This window comes from Tyto alba, unplaced genomic scaffold (genome assembly GCF_018691265.1).
Source record: "Tyto alba isolate M040663 unplaced genomic scaffold, T.alba_DEE_v4.0 Super-Scaffold_20000042, whole genome shotgun sequence".
Lineage (NCBI taxonomy): Eukaryota > Metazoa > Chordata > Aves > Strigiformes > Tytonidae > Tyto > Tyto alba.
In genome coordinates this window covers 13,134,490-13,151,761 of record NW_024881293.1, presented here as the reverse complement: position 1 = coordinate 13,151,761, position 17,272 = coordinate 13,134,490, and the positions used below count along the sequence as shown (strand labels likewise).

The following is a 17,272-nucleotide window of genomic DNA, read 5'->3' as shown; positions in this document are numbered from 1 at the left end:
GGAGCGTCCCCCCCGCCCAGGGGAAAACTCCCCCAGGGGTACCCCCCCCTTCCCTCTGCCCCTGGCCCACCCTACGAGCGAGGACCAGGCACCCATGGGTGTCCCTGTCCCTGCTGGGTCCTGGCGAGGGGAGAGGGACAGCCGACCCTGGGCTCTGCCTCAGTCACGGGGGCTTCTCCCCGCTGCTCCGAGCCCCTTTCCCCACCCTCATCTCTCTGGCCAGAGGCAGCTGCTGGAGCCAGGTCCTCCTGGCTGGGCACCAGCTTTTGGGTTAAAAACCGAGTGAAAAATTGTGTGCTCTCTCCTAACTCACCCAGGGAGGGACTTGAACCGTGGCAGCAACCTGCCTTGTGCTGGGCAGCATCTTTGGCTGTTTGTCTGCTCTTTCGCAAAGATCCGAAGCTTTTGTACATGTAAAATAAAGGTGTTCCCAGCTCAACCAGCCGCTGCGTCCTCGAGTCGTGTTTGGGCTGTGGAGGCACGAGGATGCCCTGACGCCACTTTGAGGCTGCTGTTGCTGTAACTCTACCCTGGGGAGAATTGTGTTTTATTTTTTTTCCAGGGCTGATTTCATGCTCCAGCCCTCCGTAAACAAAACCCAAATAAACCACCACCCCCCCCTCCCAAAAAAAAAAAAGCCCCTTGTGCCTCTTGCCCAACTGCCGGGAAGCGGGAGGCAGAGGGGAGAGAGATGGGGGGACATGGGGTGCTGCTGCGCAGCGCAGGGCTAAAGGCTCGGCCCCATCTTCAGGCAGGGGAGACATGGGGGTGACCCCAACGCTGGGGAAAGTGGGGACATGGGGACGTGTCACCACGTCCCGGGGGGGGGGGGTGTGTGCTGGTTGAGCCCTGCACTGCCTCAGCAAGGGGCTTGTGTGAACCCCCTCCCCACCTCGGGCCATCACTCTGCGTCGGGGGGGGATTTAAAGGCAGATACAAGGTCTGTTTGTCTGTCCTCTCCCCCCCCCCCAGCTAGCTCCCCCACCCCCCCGGCCTTTGGCTCTTTCAGCCCCCAGGGTTGCAGATGGCAGCCCCAGGGGTGGGACGGAAGAACGCCAAGACACAAACGTGAAGGTGAGCAGGGCCATGTTGGTGCCACCGAGGAACACATCAGGCTTTCAGCCCCGCACACGGGGTCGGCCCCGGCTGCTCGAACCGGGGCCACCCCTAAGTTTGGGGCTGCGGTGGGGTGGGGAGTAGTGCGGCCGCTCCGGCAACCTCGGGAGCATCCTCCAGCCACGGCACTGCGGGGTGCTGGAGCAGGAATGCCACCAGTGCTTCCCAGGCCTGGGCCATCACCTCGCGTCCTCGGGCCACCACTGTCCCCAGCGGCTCCCACAGCCACCCGGCTCGGCTGAAAACGCCGCGGAGCTCGGCGGTGCCTCGCCGCGCTGCCAGCTGCAGCGGGGCCCGCAGCTCCCCGACCCGAGCCCGCAGCTCCACCAAAAAACCCTGCAACCGCCCCGCCAGCAGCCGACCCGCGGCCAGCGCCTGCCCCGGCGGCCTCGCGGGGGTCCTGCACCCCTTGGCGGGGGTCCTGCACCCCTCGGCCGGCCTTGCCTGGGGGGTGGGACAGGCAGGGTGTGGGCTGGGGTCCGCCTGCGCCCGGTTCCTGCAAGCCCACAGCTCCTGGCTGGTGCAGAGCAGCTCCTCCAAGCCTTCCTCCAGGGCCTTCATCTGCGGGAGGAATGGCACCGTGGGCATGGAGGGGGTGGGGGGTGGTCCCGGGGCACAGTGGGGACACCCCCCCCCCCAACCCTCGCCCCGCCTCAGCACCGTGAAGTGGTGACTCACCACGTCGAGGATGCGCTGGAGCTGGGTGAGGTGGTGGTGGGTGTCCAGCTGCTTCTGCCGGAGCTGCTGCACCAAGGTCACGGCTCGGATCCTGGCGTCACCGGGGAGGGAGACGAGGGGAACGCGGCGGCTGGGCCCGAGACCCCCGGCTGGGGCCGAACCTGGCCCCTCCGCAGCCCCGTCCACTGCAGGGGAAGAGGGGCTGGAGGCAGGGTGCTGGGGGTCCTGGTCCCCAGCAGCTTCCTGGGGCAAAGGGGATGTGGGGGACCCCCCCAGCAGCACCCTGGGGTCTCTCACCCGCCTGCCTCTCGCCCAGGGACAGGTAACACTTCAGCTCCTGCTCCACGGTGGGGCAGAAGAGCCCTCTTGTCATGGGGGCCAGCAAGGGGCAGAGGATGGTGGCCACGACCGAGGAGATGATGGCACCGGTGTCCTCGGGGACTCCTGGCTGCGTGGGGGGGCCCCTCGGGGCAGAGCTTGCAGCAGCCTGGGGCGCACGGGGGCTTCCGTGAGACACACGCCCCTGGCACCCCGGCACGGTCCCCTCCAGGGTCCCGTGGGTCCCCAAGCAAGGGTGCAGCCCCTGGGGCGGGGGTACCTGCTGGGATGGCTGTGGGGTGGCCTCCTCCCTGGGGTCCCAGGTGGCACTGCCTGCAAGAGGGGACGCAGCGCTGACACCCGGGGTGCAGGCAGATGCCATGGAGCCCCAGTGTCATCTCTGGGCCCAGTTGTGCTCACGGGACAGATGGAGGGGGTGGTGGTCAGGATGGGGCCCGTGTTTGCCTCGATCCCCATCTCATCTGGGATGCAAGGGAAGCTGTGTGGGGCGAGGGGCTGAGCCATGCTGGGGGTGGGGGTCCCTGGGGTCTAGCTGACCCCTACACCCAGTCCCAACCTGCTGCTGCCAGCCCCTGGATGGTGCCCAGGGGCCATGATCACTGAGGGGGGTGGGTGGGTGATCACTGGGGTCCAGTGCATGGGATGGGGGCCACAGGGTGCTGCCCATTGCTCCCGGCAGGCAGCAGGTCCTGCCCTACACCACCAGCCCCCCCAGACCCTGCTGCCAGGACCAGGGGCTGTACCTGAACCCCCGCCAGGATGAGCCTGGGGGGCATCCTGCTCCAGGACAACCCTAATCCCCTCACCCCTGGTCCCACCAAGGCAGGGGACAGGCTGGGGGTCTCACTGAGTTATGGAAGGGGTTTGGGGGGGCCCTGGAGGCCGTGGGGGGCAGGAGGATCCAGAGCCCCTTCACTCACCCTCAGCCATGAGCTCTGCTTAGGGATGAGAGGAGGTGGAAAGAGGCTGGTGGCCTGTGGGCTCAGCACCGGGCTGTCCCCTCCCGTGACACCAATAGAAGCCACAGTCCCTGTGAGGTCACACAGGGCGATGACATCATCCAAGACCGAGCCCCTACCTGGGGTGGATGCAGCTATGGGAACCCCACTACCACACACCCCCCCCACAAAGAAAACTCAATCCAGTGCAAAACTAACCGGAGTTTATTGCTTCATGCGCTGTCCCCAACCCTCCAAGACCAGGGGCTTGAAAGCACCAAGGACAAGGGGACACTGGGGATCCAGCCCAGGGCTGGAGGTGACCCCAGGAGGCACTCGAGGGTACCAAGGCACGTTACTGCACCTCCCTGGCACAGGTGACAAGGGACAGAGCCACACGTGGGGCAGGGAGGAGGGAGCCCCTGTACAGGCAGGCACTAAGGTTACAGGCAAGGTGGGCCAGGCAGGGATTAGTAGATGCTCCTAGTGAGGCTTGGGGAGAGGGGGAGCCACCATCACCCCACTCCTGAAGATGCTACTTCATCTCCAGGTCCACCAGGTTCTGGCCCGAGGGGGCAAAGGGTCCCACGAGCCAGGTCAGGGGGGTGTTGTGGGCCACGTGCTCCACCAGCTCGTCCATCAGCTGGCGAGCTTTGGTGGCATGGGCCCGGGCTCGGGCCAGCACGCTGCCCGTCACGTCCTGGAGGGAGGCAGCAGAGGCCAGGGCTGCCCGGAGCTCCTCCACGCTGTGCCGGACCTGCCCTGCCTTCTCCTGGATGCTGGCGGGGAGGCCCTGGAGGCTGGACACCAAGGGCTGGCAGGAGCTCTGGAGCTGCTGCGTCAAGCCCTGCAGCAGGGCCAGCGTGCCCGACTCCACCGGCTGTGGGGGGGACACAGAAAGGGGTGATGATGAGGGGTGAGGGGACACCGGGTGACCCCAGGGACCCTCCGCCTGCCACCTACCTCCGGTGGCACCATGTCCTTGCCACCGCCCGGTTGCTTCTTGCTCCACTCCATCCACATCTGCTGCAGCTTCTCCTGCCCTCCCTGCAGCTTCTGGTCCATGCCCTGCTTGAGGTGCTCCACCTGGGAGGAGAGGCAGAGCCCGGCGTGGGTGCTCTGCTGCAGCCCCAGGGTGGCGTGGGGAGGGGAGGGGGACACGTGGGGATGGGTCCTACCAGGTCAAGGGTGCGCTGGAGCTGGGCCAGCACATCCTGGCTGCTGCGGCGGGCGCTCTGCAGCTTGCCCAGCGAGTGCTGGAGGGCTCGGTGCCGCAGCTTGGTCGAGAGGGAGCCCAGGCGCACGAAGTAGCTCTGCTGCTGCTTCTGCTGCTCCGTTTCGAAGCCCTCCACGGCCGTGGCCAGCTTGGCTGCAGGAGAGGAGCTGCTGAGGTGGCCCCACCACCGCCAAACCCATTGTAGAGCCGGCATCGCCCTGCCCAGGCTCTACCCACCCCTCTCCAAGGGGACCCCCTGCCCATGACACATCTCCAGGGGGTTGATATCAGCTCCTTACCCAGTTCCTCATCCGTCATGGGCAGGTAATGGTCCACCAGCTCCTCCGACTTCTCCAGCATGGAGCCCATCCCACTCACCACCATCTGGCCCACGGTCGAGCCCATGACGGTGTTGACACCACTGCTCACCGCCGACTTGGTCAACTCCACGCTGCCCTGTACGGCGCCTTTGGTCACGTCCATCATACCTGTCACCCGGCTGGTCACCGCGTCCTTGGCCCCGGCCACGGTGCTGGTCAGGACATCCTTGGCCCCTGTCACCGTGGAGGTCACCAGCTGCTTGGTGTCCGAGATGAGCTGGGAGAGGGAGGACAACCCTCTGCTAAGCAAGTGGTGGTGGGGGGGTGGACCTTGAGCATGTTTGTCCTCCCCACCCCACCCCACTACCTTCTCCGGGGGCTGCTGCAGGATGGGCAGCTTCTCCTCCAGCTTATCCAGCCCTTTGCAGGCGTATTCATTGGCGGTGGAAACTAGAAATGAGAAAATAAGTGGGTTTTAATACCCTGCTGCATTGTGAGAGCTCTGCTAGGGCCGGTTTTTGGGCACCCCAAAATTCACGGGGTGCTGCCTCCCACCCCCCAGCTTCTCCTCCAGCTTATCCAGCCCTTTGCAGGTGTATTTGTTGGCGGTGGAAACTAGAAATGAGAATGGGAAACTAGAAATGAGAGTGGGTCTTAATACCCTGCTGCATTGTGAGAGCTCTGCTAGGGCTGGTTTTCGGGCACCCCAAAATTCACGGGGTGCTGCCCCTCACCCCCCAGCTTCTCCTCCAGCTTCTCCAGCCCTTTACACACGCATATGCACGGACAGCATAACCTGGAGACATGAAACCAGATTTTTCCTATCCTGCTGCTTTGCGAGAGCGCTGCTAGAGCCACTTTTGGGGCACCCCAAAACTCACGGGGTGCTGCCCCCCTCGCCCCGGCCCCACTCACTCTGCGGCTCCAGCTTGGTGAGGATGGGCTGGGCCCCGCTGACCGCCGCCGCCGTCAGCGTCTTCACCCCCTTTTCGGCGGCGTCGCAGACGGACTTGACGTAGGGGTGGCTCTCCTTGGTGGAGGCGTACGCCGTGGAGACCATGTCGTAGGCAGAGCTCACCAGAGGCAGGCTGGCCACCCGTGTCCCGATGCTCTGGGGGCGCAGAGGGGCCGGGATGAGGCGGGGAGGGGGGTGAGGGAGGTGCTGGACCCCCAAATCTCATAGGGGATGGGGGGGCAACCCATCCGAGGATGACTTTAAGGTACTCCAAGGGCTCTCGGAGCCCACCCAAGGGTAGGATATAACCCAGAGTCCTGTCCCCAAGCAAGGACCCCCCCCCCCCGGACACCCCCACCCCAAGCCCCCCCCCTTGTCCCCGCTGACCTGCTGCTCCTCCACCTTGGGCTGCGCCGTCCCGGGCTCGCTGGTGGCCATGGCGGGGCTGGGGAAATCACGAGTGGGGTCAGAGCTTTCCCCCCTCAACGCCCCCCCCCCCCCCACTCACCCTCAGGGTGGGGGAATCGCAAAGTTACTCCCCTCTCTAAGACGGGACCGGGACCGGGACCGGGACCGGGACCGGGACCGGGACCGGGACCGGGACCGGGACCGGGACCGGGACCGGGACCGGGACCGGGACCGGGACCGGGACCGGGACCGGGACCGGGCTCACCTCCGGAGGTGACGCTGGGCTCTCGGCTCGCCCCGCTCCCTCCCCACCGGCTTTTATAGCCCCGGAGCCCGGCCCCGAGCGCATGTGACCGGGATCCGCCCTGCCGGGGCCGGCCCGGGGCGGTCCGGGAGCACCGACCCCTCCCGGGACCGAGACCGGGACCGGCCCCCCCCCCCTCCCCCCCCCCCCCCCCAATCCCCTCCCGCAGGTCGAGCTGCACCAACACCACCACCACCCCCCCCACCCCGCGGAACCGGAGTGCACTGATACCCCCGGGACAGGATTCCCCTCCCCGGGACCGGATCCCCCGCACCCCCCCGGGACCGGATCTCCCCCCCAGGACCGACCCCCCGACCCCCCCCCCCCCCCGCCACGACATCGACTCCCCTTCCCCCAGGCCACACCCGCACCGACACCCCCCCCCCCCCGGCACAGATCAGGCACTAACTCCCCCCCCCCTCAAGCCCACCCTCCCCTTAGCGGGGACCCCCCAGCACGGGGCTCCCCGTGTTCCTGCCCCCCCCCCCCCCGCTCCTCAACTTGCCCAGTGAAGGTCAGAATGGTCCCAGTGGGTGCTGGCGGCAGGAGGACGCCCAGTCCTGGGGGTCCTGGTGCCACCCCACTGGGTGCCGTGGCCACGCTGCGCCTGAAATGTCGGGGATACCCCCGGGCCCAGCCCCACGCGGTGATAACCGGGACAAAGTTCGGTGCCACACGGCCGCGGTTCACAGTCCAGCCGCCCCGGCACCCCGCTGGCACCCCCCATCCCAGCGCCCCGCCAGCACCCGCCCCGCTCTCCCCATCCCAGCACCCCACCAGCAAAACCTTCCCCGTGGGGTCACCCTGTGCCCCCATCTCTGCCACCACCCCCCACCCCCCCCCCCCCCCACGACGTGGTGGCTCCACCGCAGCCACCGCTACAGGCTGAGTCATTTTAAGGCCTAAAAAGTCGTTTTCTTCCTCTTTAAAGTGCTTTGAAGACAAGAAATTCCAACGCTCCGCCGGCTCGGGGACAGCGCGGGGAATCCCGGACAGGCACAGGTCCCCCACGTGCCCCCCGTCCCCCCCCCCCCCCCCCCCCACTCCCAGAACAAGTCCCCAGCTGCAGCATCGGGGGGTCCCGCGCCGGGTCACCGAGTCCATCGTCACCTCGTGTGTCCCCCCCCCCCCCGGCGGGGATGGGGTTCACTGCTGCGGGTGGGGTGGGCGCTCCCCCGGTTTGGCGTTGCGCCGGTGGCTCAGCGCTTGGCTGCAGAGTCACGGGGGGGTGGCGGGGACCTGGTGCGTCCCCCCCACGGTGATACAACCCTCCCATTTGGCCATTTCCAGGGGGACATCCTCCGGATATTCCACCAGGGCTGGGGCGAAGGGTCCCACCAGCCAGGGCAGGGGCGCGTGCTGCCCCACGTACTCCAGCATATCGTCGATGCTCAACTGCGCCCGCGTCATCGTCTCCCGGCTCTGCGCCAGCACCAAATCCGACAGGTCGTGGAAGGAGTGGGCGTGGGAGAGGGTAGCCTGTACCCCTTCCACGCCGTGCCGGACGTGTCCCGCCGTCTCCTGCACGCTGGTGGGTAAAACCCGGGCGGCGGCGGCCAGGCGGGTGCAGGCGGCGTGGAGCTGGCGCAGGAGCCCACGCAGCATGGCCAGCGTCCGCGCCTCCACCTGCAAGGCAGTGGGGGCCTTGGGGTGCCATGGTCCCCCTGCCCGGCCTGGACCCCCCTGTACCTTGGTGTCCCTCCGCAGGCGTGGACCACCCCCCACCCCCCCCCCTCCATACCTCCGTGTCCTCCAAGGGCACAACCCCCTCCCCATACCTCCATCTTCCACAGTCATGGACCCCCACACACACCTCGGTGTCCTCCAAGGGCACAGGCCCCCACCCCACACCTCAGTTACCTCCATGGGCACAACCCCCACCCCATACCTTGGTCTCCTCCACAGGCATGGACCCCCACCCCACACCTCTGTGTCCTCCACGGGCACAGGCCCCCACCCCACCCCTTGGTCTCCTCTACAAGCACAACCCCCAGTCCCGCACCCCACTGTCTTCCCGGGTCATGGCCCCCCACCCCAGCCCATATTCAGTGTCTTCCTTGAGTACCCCTGCCCCATATTTTGGCCTTCACCATGAGCACGGCCCCCCACCCCATACCTCTGTGTCCTCCACAACAACCCCCATCCCGTACCCCACTGCCTTCCCCAGGCACAGCCCCCCACCCCAGCCCATACCTCAGTGTCTTCCCTGAGTACCCCTGCCCCACATTTTGGTCCCCTCCATGGGCATGGCCTCCTACCCCATATCTCCGTGTGTTCCACAGGCATGGACCCCCACCCCACACCTCTGTGTCCTCCACAGGCACAGGCCCCCACCCCACCCCTTGGTCTCCTCCACGTGCACAACCCCCACTCCCGTACCCCACTGTTTTCCCCGGGCACAGCCCCCCACCGCAGCCCATACCTCAGTGTCTTCCCTGAGTACCCCTGCCCCACATTTTGGTCTTCGCCGTGGGCATGGCCCCCACCTCATGCCTCAGTGTCCTCCACAGGCATGTGCCCCTTACCCCACACCTCAGTGTCCTCCACGGGCACAACCCCCACCCCATACCTTGGTCTCCTCCACAGGCATGGACCCCCACCCCACACCTCTGTATCCTCCACGGGCAAGGCCCCCACCCCACTCCTTGGTGTCCTCCACCGACACAACCCCCACCCCTGTACCCCAGTTTTCCCCGGGCACAGCCCCCCACCCCAGCCCATCCTCTGTCTTCCCTTGGTACCCCTGCCCCATACCTTGGTCCCCTCCACGGGCATGGCCCCCTACCCCACACCTCCGTGTCCTCCAGAGGCATGGCCCCCCTCTCACCCCTCCCAATACCTCGGTGTCCCCCCCACCCCATACCTGGCCCTCCTCCATGGGCACAGCATCCTGCTGGCTCCACTCCAGCCACATGCGGTGGAGATGCTGCCGGGTGCCGGACAGGGGCCCGTCCGTGCCCTCCCGCCCCTGCTCCATCTGCAGGGAAGGGACAGCGAGGCGGGAGCACGCCGGGGGGGGTGCCGGGGGGGGTCCCGGGGCTGGCACAGTCCCTTGCCCTCATCCTTACCAGCTCGATGATGTGGTGGAGCTGGGCCAGGACCCGCTCGGCGCTGTGCCGTGCCCGCTGCAGCTCACCCAGCGAGCGCCGCAGGGCTCGGTGCCGCAGCTTGGCCGAGAGCGAGCCCACGCGGACGAAGCAGCTCTGCCGCCGTCCCTGCCGCTCCGGCGTGGTCACCTCTGCCGCTGCGGGACCACCGGGGGGGGGGTGAGAACCCCGGGGGGGGGTGAGAACCCCGGGGACGGACCATCCCGCGCCGGGCACCGGAGCATCCCACCAGCCGGTGCTGGGGTGAACTCCCAACCCCCGCGCCCCATCGTGGGGACACAGGGGCGCCCACCCACGGGATGTTTGGCCGTCAGGTCATGGGGAGGTGTCACCGAAGAGTCAGGTGGCCTCTCCGGTCACCTCTGCTGTGACACGGGGCCAGCTCTGCCCACCGCTATCCCGTGCCGAGCTATAAATACCCAGGGTGGGTGGCACGGGGCTATATTTGCTTTCTGGTTTCCAGGTGAGAGTTCACCCACCGCCGCCTTCCCCGGCTTCGGGTTCCGGCTGAGCGGGGACCGTCCCCTGCGGGGTGCCACGGTGGCCGTGGGCGCTGCGTGGGGCACGGCCCTGGCACCACGGCGGGGGGCTAAGCAGGGGCGCTGGGTGCAAGCGATGCTGGGCCGGTGCTGAGCAATGAGACGGGAGTCCCGAGGGGCTGGTGGGCACCCTCAAATTTAGGATACGGTTTCCGGCGCGGCGCGGTCGGCACTCACCCAGCTCCTCGCCCGTCCCGGGCAGGTACCACTCCACCAGCTCCTCCGATTTCCCCAGCACCGCGTCCACCCCCGTGGCCAGTAGCCGGCCCACGCGGGAGCCAGCCACGGTGCTGACGCCGGTGCTCAGCGCCGAGCGCGTCCTCTCCACGCCGCCCCGCACCGCGCCGCGGGCCAGGCCCACCGCGCCGCTCATGGTGGACGACACCAGCTCCCTGGTCCCTGCCACCACCTGGGAGGGGACAGCAGAGGGACGCCTCGTCCCAGCACCTCACCCAGCGCTGGACCCCCCCGCCGTGACCCCCAGGGCAGACGTTACCTGCTCCGGGGGCTGCTGCAGGATGGGCAGCTTCTCCTCCAGCTTCTCCAGCCCTTTGCAGGCGTATTCATTGGCGGTGGAAACTAAAGTTGTGAAAAGAAGTGTTGTTTGTTTTTTTTTTTTTTTTTTTTATATCCCGCTGCCTCGCAAGAGCACTGTTTTTGGGGTACCCCAAAACTCATGGGGTGCTGCCCCCCCCCCCCCCAGCTTCTCCTCCAGCTTATCCAGCCCTTTGCAGGTGTATTTGTTGGCGGTGGAAACTAGAAATGAGAATGGGAAACTAGAAATGAGAGTGGGTCTTAATACCCTGCTGCATTGCAAGAGCTCTGCTAGGGCTGGTTTTCGGGCACCCCAAAATTCACGGGGTGCTGCCCCCCACCCCCCAGCTTCTCCTCCAGCTTCTCCAGCCCTTTACACGCATATGCACGGACAGCATAACCTGGAGACATGAAACCAGATTTTTCCTATCCTGCTGCTTTGCGAGAGCGCTGCTAGAGCCACTTTTGGGGCACCCCAAAACTCACGGGGTGCTGCCCCCCTCGCCCCGGCCCCACTCACTCTGCGGCTCCAGCTTGGTGAGGATGGGCTGGGCCCCGCTGACCGCCGCCGCCGTCAGCGTCTTCACCCCCTTTTCGGCGGCGTCGCAGACGGACTTGACGTAGGGGTGGCTCTCCTTGGTGGAGGCGTACGCCGTGGAGACGGCGCCGCAGGCACAGCTCACCAGGGCCAGGCTGGCCACCCTGCTCACCACGCTCTGCCGGGGGTGGTGGTGGTGAGCTGGGGTCCCCAGCAATGCCCACAGCACACACCCCCCCCCCCCCCCCCAATTCTCCTTGCACCCCTACCTTCAGCTCCTGCCCATCCTCTGCTGGCACGGTGTTTTCGGCCGACATGGCAGCGGCGGCTGCAGCGGGAAGAGAAAGATCAGGGGGGGTGCTGTGGGTGGCTGAGCCCGGTTTGGACTCCCCCCCCCCCCCTCCCCGGGCTTGCTGAGCCCCATGGCTGCCCCTCACCGTGCGGAGGAAAGCAGCACATAGTGGGGCTGAGCCCTCCAGCACCCCCCCTCCCAGCCCCTACTCCTCTGAGCGCTGAGACCCATCAACTCATGACAGGAGTGGGAGGAAGCTGGAGGCCTCCAAGCCGCTTGTGGGGGGTGTCATGGGGGGGGGAGGTCTGGAAGGGGTTTGGGGATGGGGCTGGCCTCCTGCCCTGCTGGGATGTGGTGGGGTTGGGTACTCTCCCATCCCGGTTTGGGGCCAGAAAGGGTTTTTGGGTGATTCAGCCGGAAGCTGGGCTGGATTCACCTTGCGCAAGCCTGCGGTGGGGACGTGCCACCAGTCACTGTCACCTCGGCTGGGGCAGCCCCAGGACCCACCGCTGGGAGCAGAGCAGCTGGCAGCCCCCCCCCCCCCCCGGCTCCCCCCTCCCCTGCAGAGTCTCTGCTTTTTGGGGTGTCCCGCTGCCACGCGGCTGTGCCCTGGGTCCCGCAGGGGGACAGGGCAGAGTCCCTGTCCTGCTGCCCCCCCCCGGCCTGGCCCTGTGCACCCCGGGGGGCAAGTCCTGGGGGAGATATTGGGGGGGGGGGGGTGTGTGCCTGCAGGCAGGGGGAGTGGGGGGGCAAGTCCCCTCGGGTTCCTGGGGGTGTCCCCTCGGGTGTCTGAGGTGCAGGTCCCGGGGTGGGGGGGCAGGTCCCCTCGGGGTCCCTGGGGTGCTCCGGGGCACCCATCGCGAAGGGGTGAGGTGGGGGGGAACAGGCAGGGGACACCTGGGAACCCCCCCCCAGCCCCTGTGTCCTGCCTGAAGCCGCAGGGCTCTCAGCACCGCCCCCCCACCCCCCCCCCACCCCCGGAGCCCCCCACCCGGGCCCTGCGGGGCCCGATCCGGGGATCCCCGGACCCGCCCCCCCCCCCCCCGCAGATACCTGCGGAGCCCCCCAGCACCCACATTCCACCCTCCAACGGGAAATCCCGGGGATGGTACTTACGGGGCGAGGGGGGTGTCTGTCGCGACCCCCGGTCGTGATCGCGATCCCCGGTCCCCGCCCAGCGCCGGATTCATAGTTGGCGGCGGGAGCCAATCAGCGAAGGGGCGGGACGCGCCTCCACCAATTAGAAGGGGGGGGCGGGCCGAGGGGGGTGGGGCGGGTTTTAGGGGGTGCCGCCACGTGGGGCCGAGGGGGCCCGATCCTGCCCCGGAGGCTCCGCAACGTCCCGCGCCCCCGGAGGCAACGGCGGGGACACCCCCCCCCCCTTCTCCGTCCCGCGTGGGCGGCCAGGGCCCGACCCCCCGCCCCACGCCGTGTCCCCACCCCAGGTGACCCTACACGAGGTGTCCCCATGCCAAACATCTCCCTGCCAAGTGTCCCCTGGCCATGTGTCCCCATGCCAAATGTCCCCAAGCCGGTGTCCCCATGACAAGCAGAACACCCCCCCCCCCCCCCGCCCCGTGGCCCCAAGTCGCCCACCAGCCCCTGTGGGTGCTCAGGCCAGGGGACAGCAGTGTCACCCAGGGGTGAGCCGTGCCTGGGGGGGTGGGACAGGGTGGTGGGTGATCCCAGGGGGTGGCCCTGTGGGGCGCAGGCTGGGAATGGGCACGGGCAGGGGACACAGCGGGTGTGGGACGGGCACGGCTGGGTGACATGGAAGCCTGGGGACTTCCTAGGACAATACACAGGAGAAAGTGTGAGGTGGCATCAAATGACCGTGTTTAATGCGCTCTGGTGGGGTGGGGACAGGGACAGTGCCAGGCTGGATGGGGACAGGGATGTGGGACAGTCTGAGCCAGGTGGGAAGGGGCTGGGAGCCACTGGGATGGGCGTCACAGGATGGGGACAGGGGCCTTTGGGCTGGAGCCAGCCACAACCCCGCTCTCCCTGCCTCAGTTTCCCCAGGAGAGCTCATCTCAGCTGGCGACAGAGTGGCAGGGAGGGAGGTGACATGTCCAGGCTCCTGAGGTGACACCAAGCCCCCTGCCTAGGGGTCCGGTGGACGCTGCCCGTCCCCCTTGGGCTCGCAGCCCGTGTCCCCAGCCCGGCTCAGGGCGGCCACCTCCTGTCCCCGTCGGTGCGCGGGGCTGGCACACAGGGTGTCACGGGTGGCACCGAGCCGCGGGGCCACCCGCCGCAGCGTGGCCAGCAGCGGGCACTCGCAGGCCCAGGGGTTACCCGAAATGTCGAGGTCCAACGCGGGGCCGGGGGGCCGGGGGGGCAGCTCCAGCGCCCGCAGCCGGTTACGCGCCAGGTCGAGGACACGGAGGTGACGCAGGGGGAGGAAGATGCCGGCGGGGAGCACCTGCAGCGCGTTATCCTGGAGGAAGAGGAAGCGCAGGGCGGGCGCGGGCGCGAAGGCGGCGGGCGGCAGCGTGCCCAGCCCGTTCCCCTCCAGGTCGAGCCGCTCCAGCGCCCGCAGCCCGGCCAGCGCGCCCGGTGCCAGCGATGCCAGGCGGTTCCCGGAGAGATCCAGGCTACGGAGGGAACGCAGCGGGGCGAAAACCTCCGGCGGCACCTCTGCCACCGCGTTGGCAGCCAGGTCGAGCCACTGCAGCCGGGGAAGGTGCCGGAACCAGGCGGGTCGCAGCACCCGCAGCCGGTTCCCCCGCAGCACCAAGTGCTGGAGGTGGCCGGTGCTGGTGAAGATGCCGGCGGGGAGATCGGCCAGGAGGTTTTCCGTCAGGTCGAGGACGCGGAGGGTGGGCACGGGGCGCAGGAGGGTTTCGGGGAGGGTGGTGAGGCGGTTGGAGGAGAGGTGGAGCTCTTGCAGCCGGGGCAGCCCAGCCAGGGCGGTGGGGAGGAGGGTGGCCAACGCCGTGAACTCCACCGAGATGGCCAAGGTGGTGGGGGGCAGCCCGGTGGGGAAGGTGCTCAGGGTGGGCTCCGTGCAGACGAAACGGGTGGCGTTGGGTTGAGGGGAGCACGGGGCGGCGGGGCCGGGAGGCGGCAGCAGCAGCAGCAGCAGCAGCGGTGGCAGGATCCGGCCCCTCATGGTGCTGGGCTGCGGGCAAGCGGCCATCGTCACCCGAGGGTTGGGCAAGCTCCGTCACCGCGGCTGGCTCTCCGCCCTGGCGTGCACAGGCCACGGCTGTGGGCAGGAAGATGCCCTGACCCCCCACTATGTGTGTCCCCCCCACCCCCGACCCCACCGAGCCCCCCCAGCCCTGTCCTCACCTTCCCAACCGGCCGGCGAGGCTCCTTGGGGACCGTCCTGGCTCCTCGGTGGCTGTCACCCCCCGGGGGGGGGTTGGTGGCTTGGCCTCACGTGCCGGTTGGGAAATCGCCGCCTTCGGTGCCAGCTCGCAGGGTGCCGGCATCCGGGGCAGGGTCAGGGTGCTGGCGTCCCCACGTCCCCCGTGGCTCTTAGGGGACACGGCACTGACACCCCCCCCCCCCCCCACCCCCTTCCACCCTCATGCCTCTCAGGGATTTTATGAGACACACACACACCCCACCCCCCCCCCCCAGCACCCACCACACCACGGGCAGCACGTGGTGCTGTACACCCCCACGGGGGAAACTGAGGCACGGCGCGTCGTGGGTGCTGGGGAGCGGTGGGGCCCCGTGGCTGCTGCAGGCTGAGCACGGAGGAACTCGTTGCATGGGAGAGGGGCTGGGAGCGGGTGGGGGGTGTGCTGGGGGTGGGGGGGAGCCGGGGGGGGTGAGCACAGGGTGTGGGAGCAGAGTGGTGTGGGTGCACGGTGGTGGTGGTGGGGGTGTGTGTGAGCAAAGGTGGGGGGTGCACAGGGGGGTGTGAGCATGGGGGGCGGGGGGGGGGGGAAGCACACGTGTGTGTGCAACGGGATATGTGTGTGCCCACGGGGGGCGGGGTGTTGGAGTGAATGGAGACATGAGTGACATGGGGGGGGGTGTGGGGGTGTGCACGCGCGGGGGGTTTGCACACCTAGAGACCCCAGGCAGCTGCACCCCATGTCCACCCCATCCCCATCCCCCCCCCCCCCCTTCCCGGGCCAGCAGCACCCCCCCAGCCAGTGTTGTCCCCCACGAGGTCGGGTGGTCCCGGGGGGGGGGGGGCGGTGGGTAAGAAGGTGCTGAGGAGGCAGCGGGGGGAGTCGCCTCCGGTAAACGGGCGTTTATTGGGGCCGCGGGGTACAGACCGCGGGCGGCCGCATGCATGGCCGCGGAGGTGGGGGGGGGGGGGGGGAGCACCCGCCGCCCCCCACCCTATTTACAGCCTGCCACCCCCCTGGGGACCTGCCACCTCCCCCCGGGGACCTGCCACCCCGCGGCCGGGCAGGGGTGGCACCCAAAGGGCACCCTTTGCCAGCAGAGAGTGGGTTTGGTGGGGACCCCCTCAGCCCCAGTGGTGCCCCCACACCCCGGCTGTGCTGTCCAGGAGGGGGGGGGGGGGGGGGGGAAGGGGGAATGGATAAGCCCTGCCCCCCCCTACAAGCTGGCACTGGGCAGGGGTTGACCCCAGGCTGGGGGGGGGGGGGGGGGGGGGGGAGTGCCCTGTACCCAGATATCACACATATTTGGAGGCCCCCCACCCCCCCCGCACCCCAAATGTTCACTGTGTCCCATCACCGCAACAAACGCACCCCCCTGGCCGGGTGTCCCCAGGGTGCTGGCAGCACCCACAAGCCCCCCCCCTCCCCTCCCCATTCCGGGTCCTTGGGTACCGCTGCTGGGGCGGAGGGGCTGCAGGGTGGGGGGGGGGTGGGGGGTGCACAGCCCTTCTCTGCTGCGGCTGTGCCCGTGTCCGTGTGTCCATCCTGCTGCCTCCCAGGGATCCCCCTCCCAGGGTGCTGCGGTCCCTGGGTCCAACCTGGGGAGGGGACGGGATGGACAACCCCCCCCCCCCCCCCCCCCCCCCAGGGCAAAGCAGCCGGAGCGCGGGGCACTGCCCCACACCACACAGGGACACCCCCAAACCCTATCCGGGGGCACCCAAGGGGGTGCCTGTCCCCCACCCCTTACCCGTGCCACCCCCGCGCCCCCCACCCCCCCACACCCCTCCACCCATGCAGCATCTCGCCCCATGCCCAGCCACCCCCTCCCTTGTCCCCGGGGAGCCGGGGGACCCCATCAGTGCCTTGGGGACACACACACGCACACGCACACACGCACACACGCACACGCACACGCACAGGGTGGGACCCTATTTTCCCGAGGGAGTCCGCTCCACGCCGTAGCGCAGGAGGTGGTGCAGGTCCGTCAGCGCCCGTGGGGGCCCAGTGCCCGGTGCCCGCGGTGCCGTGCCGTGCCGCCCGTAACCCCCCGCCGGCACCTCGCCGCTGTTGAACGTGTGGTTCCTCTTGAGGTGGGCGCCGGGGCGGCCCGTGCCGTTGTTGGCGTTAAAGTTCAGCTGCTCGGGGTGCCAGGGCGGCCCCTCGGTAAAGTCTCCCCCCTCCCCGCCGGGTGCCGAAACCACCCGTCGGCGGTCGGGGCTGGGGTGCGGCGTGCCGGCGAAGTCACCGTAGGAGCTGCGGGGCGGGCGGCGGGCGCCGGTGGGTGGGTGTTGCCGGGTGCGGGGACCCTCCTGGGGGTCCCGACCCCAATGCCCATCACCCGAGGAGTCGCTGAGTTCGGCCTCCAGCTCCTGATCCACCAGGATGGCGTGGCAGGAGAGGGGGATGCCGCGAGCGGGGCGGCCAGAGCCAGCGTGCAGCCGACCGGTGCCGGCAGCGGTCGTGCCGGATCCGCCGGGGTCCCGCAATGCGGCGTTGATGATGTTGTGACTCTGCTCCCAGGTGCAGTTTTGGAGGGCGCCGGGGCAGCGTTTCTGCTGCAACGGGGTCTGCTCCGGCGTGGGCAGGACCCCCGAATCCAGGTCGTGTTGGGTGACTTTCCCCAACTCCTTGGGCCAACCGTTGGGCATGAGCGGGGCCAGCAAGGCGCCGGGTT

General features: G+C 68.6%; 4 protein-coding genes across 8 annotated transcripts in view; all 4 read right to left on the bottom strand.

The window, feature by feature from the left end:
* Positions 1-3,278: 3,278 nt before the first annotated feature.
* Positions 3,279-6,302, bottom strand: LOC116961830 (perilipin-3-like). Of its 2 annotated transcripts, XM_042795104.1 has the most exons (8): positions 6,236-6,302; positions 5,950-6,007; positions 5,523-5,718; positions 4,975-5,057; positions 4,587-4,884; positions 4,250-4,440; positions 4,035-4,157; positions 3,279-3,951 (listed from the first exon to the last, which is right to left on the bottom strand). In XM_042795104.1, the coding sequence occupies exons 2-8, from the start codon at positions 5,998-6,000 to the stop codon at positions 3,607-3,609; spliced, it is 1,287 nt and encodes a 428-aa protein (XP_042651038.1). In that variant the 5' UTR covers positions 6,001-6,007; positions 6,236-6,302; the 3' UTR covers positions 3,279-3,606. The 2 variants fall into 2 exon arrangements, with proteins under 2 accessions (XP_042651038.1, XP_042651039.1); XM_042795105.1 differs by having other exon boundaries at positions 4,587-5,057; positions 6,236-6,263.
* Positions 6,303-7,167: 865 nt separating this feature from the next.
* LOC122153673 (perilipin-3-like) lies at positions 7,168-12,460 on the bottom strand. The gene is made up of 8 exons (XM_042795106.1): positions 12,401-12,460; positions 11,262-11,320; positions 10,975-11,170; positions 10,417-10,499; positions 10,098-10,329; positions 9,343-9,518; positions 9,138-9,251; positions 7,168-7,900 (listed from the first exon to the last, which is right to left on the bottom strand). The coding sequence occupies exons 2-8, from the start codon at positions 11,307-11,309 to the stop codon at positions 7,493-7,495; spliced, it is 1,257 nt and encodes a 418-aa protein (XP_042651040.1). The 5' UTR covers positions 11,310-11,320; positions 12,401-12,460; the 3' UTR covers positions 7,168-7,492.
* A 638-nt stretch (positions 12,461-13,098) lies between these two features.
* Positions 13,099-14,820, bottom strand: LRG1 (leucine rich alpha-2-glycoprotein 1). The gene is made up of 2 exons (XM_042795107.1): positions 14,579-14,820; positions 13,099-14,400 (listed from the first exon to the last, which is right to left on the bottom strand). Exons 1-2 carry the CDS (start codon positions 14,719-14,721, stop codon positions 13,389-13,391), a joined length of 1,155 nt encoding a protein of 384 aa, XP_042651041.1. The 5' UTR covers positions 14,722-14,820; the 3' UTR covers positions 13,099-13,388.
* A 1,570-nt stretch (positions 14,821-16,390) lies between these two features.
* The window catches only part of SEMA6B (semaphorin 6B), a 23,302-nt gene continuing 22,420 nt past the window's right edge, over positions 16,391-17,272 (bottom strand). For all 4 annotated transcript variants that reach the window (XM_042795096.1, XM_042795094.1, XM_042795093.1 and 1 more), the window contains exon 17: positions 16,391-17,272. This exon is cut by the window's right edge and continues 243 nt beyond it. In XM_042795096.1, coding sequence (XP_042651030.1) covers positions 16,527-17,272 — 746 coding nt within the window. In that variant the 3' untranslated portion in view covers positions 16,391-16,526.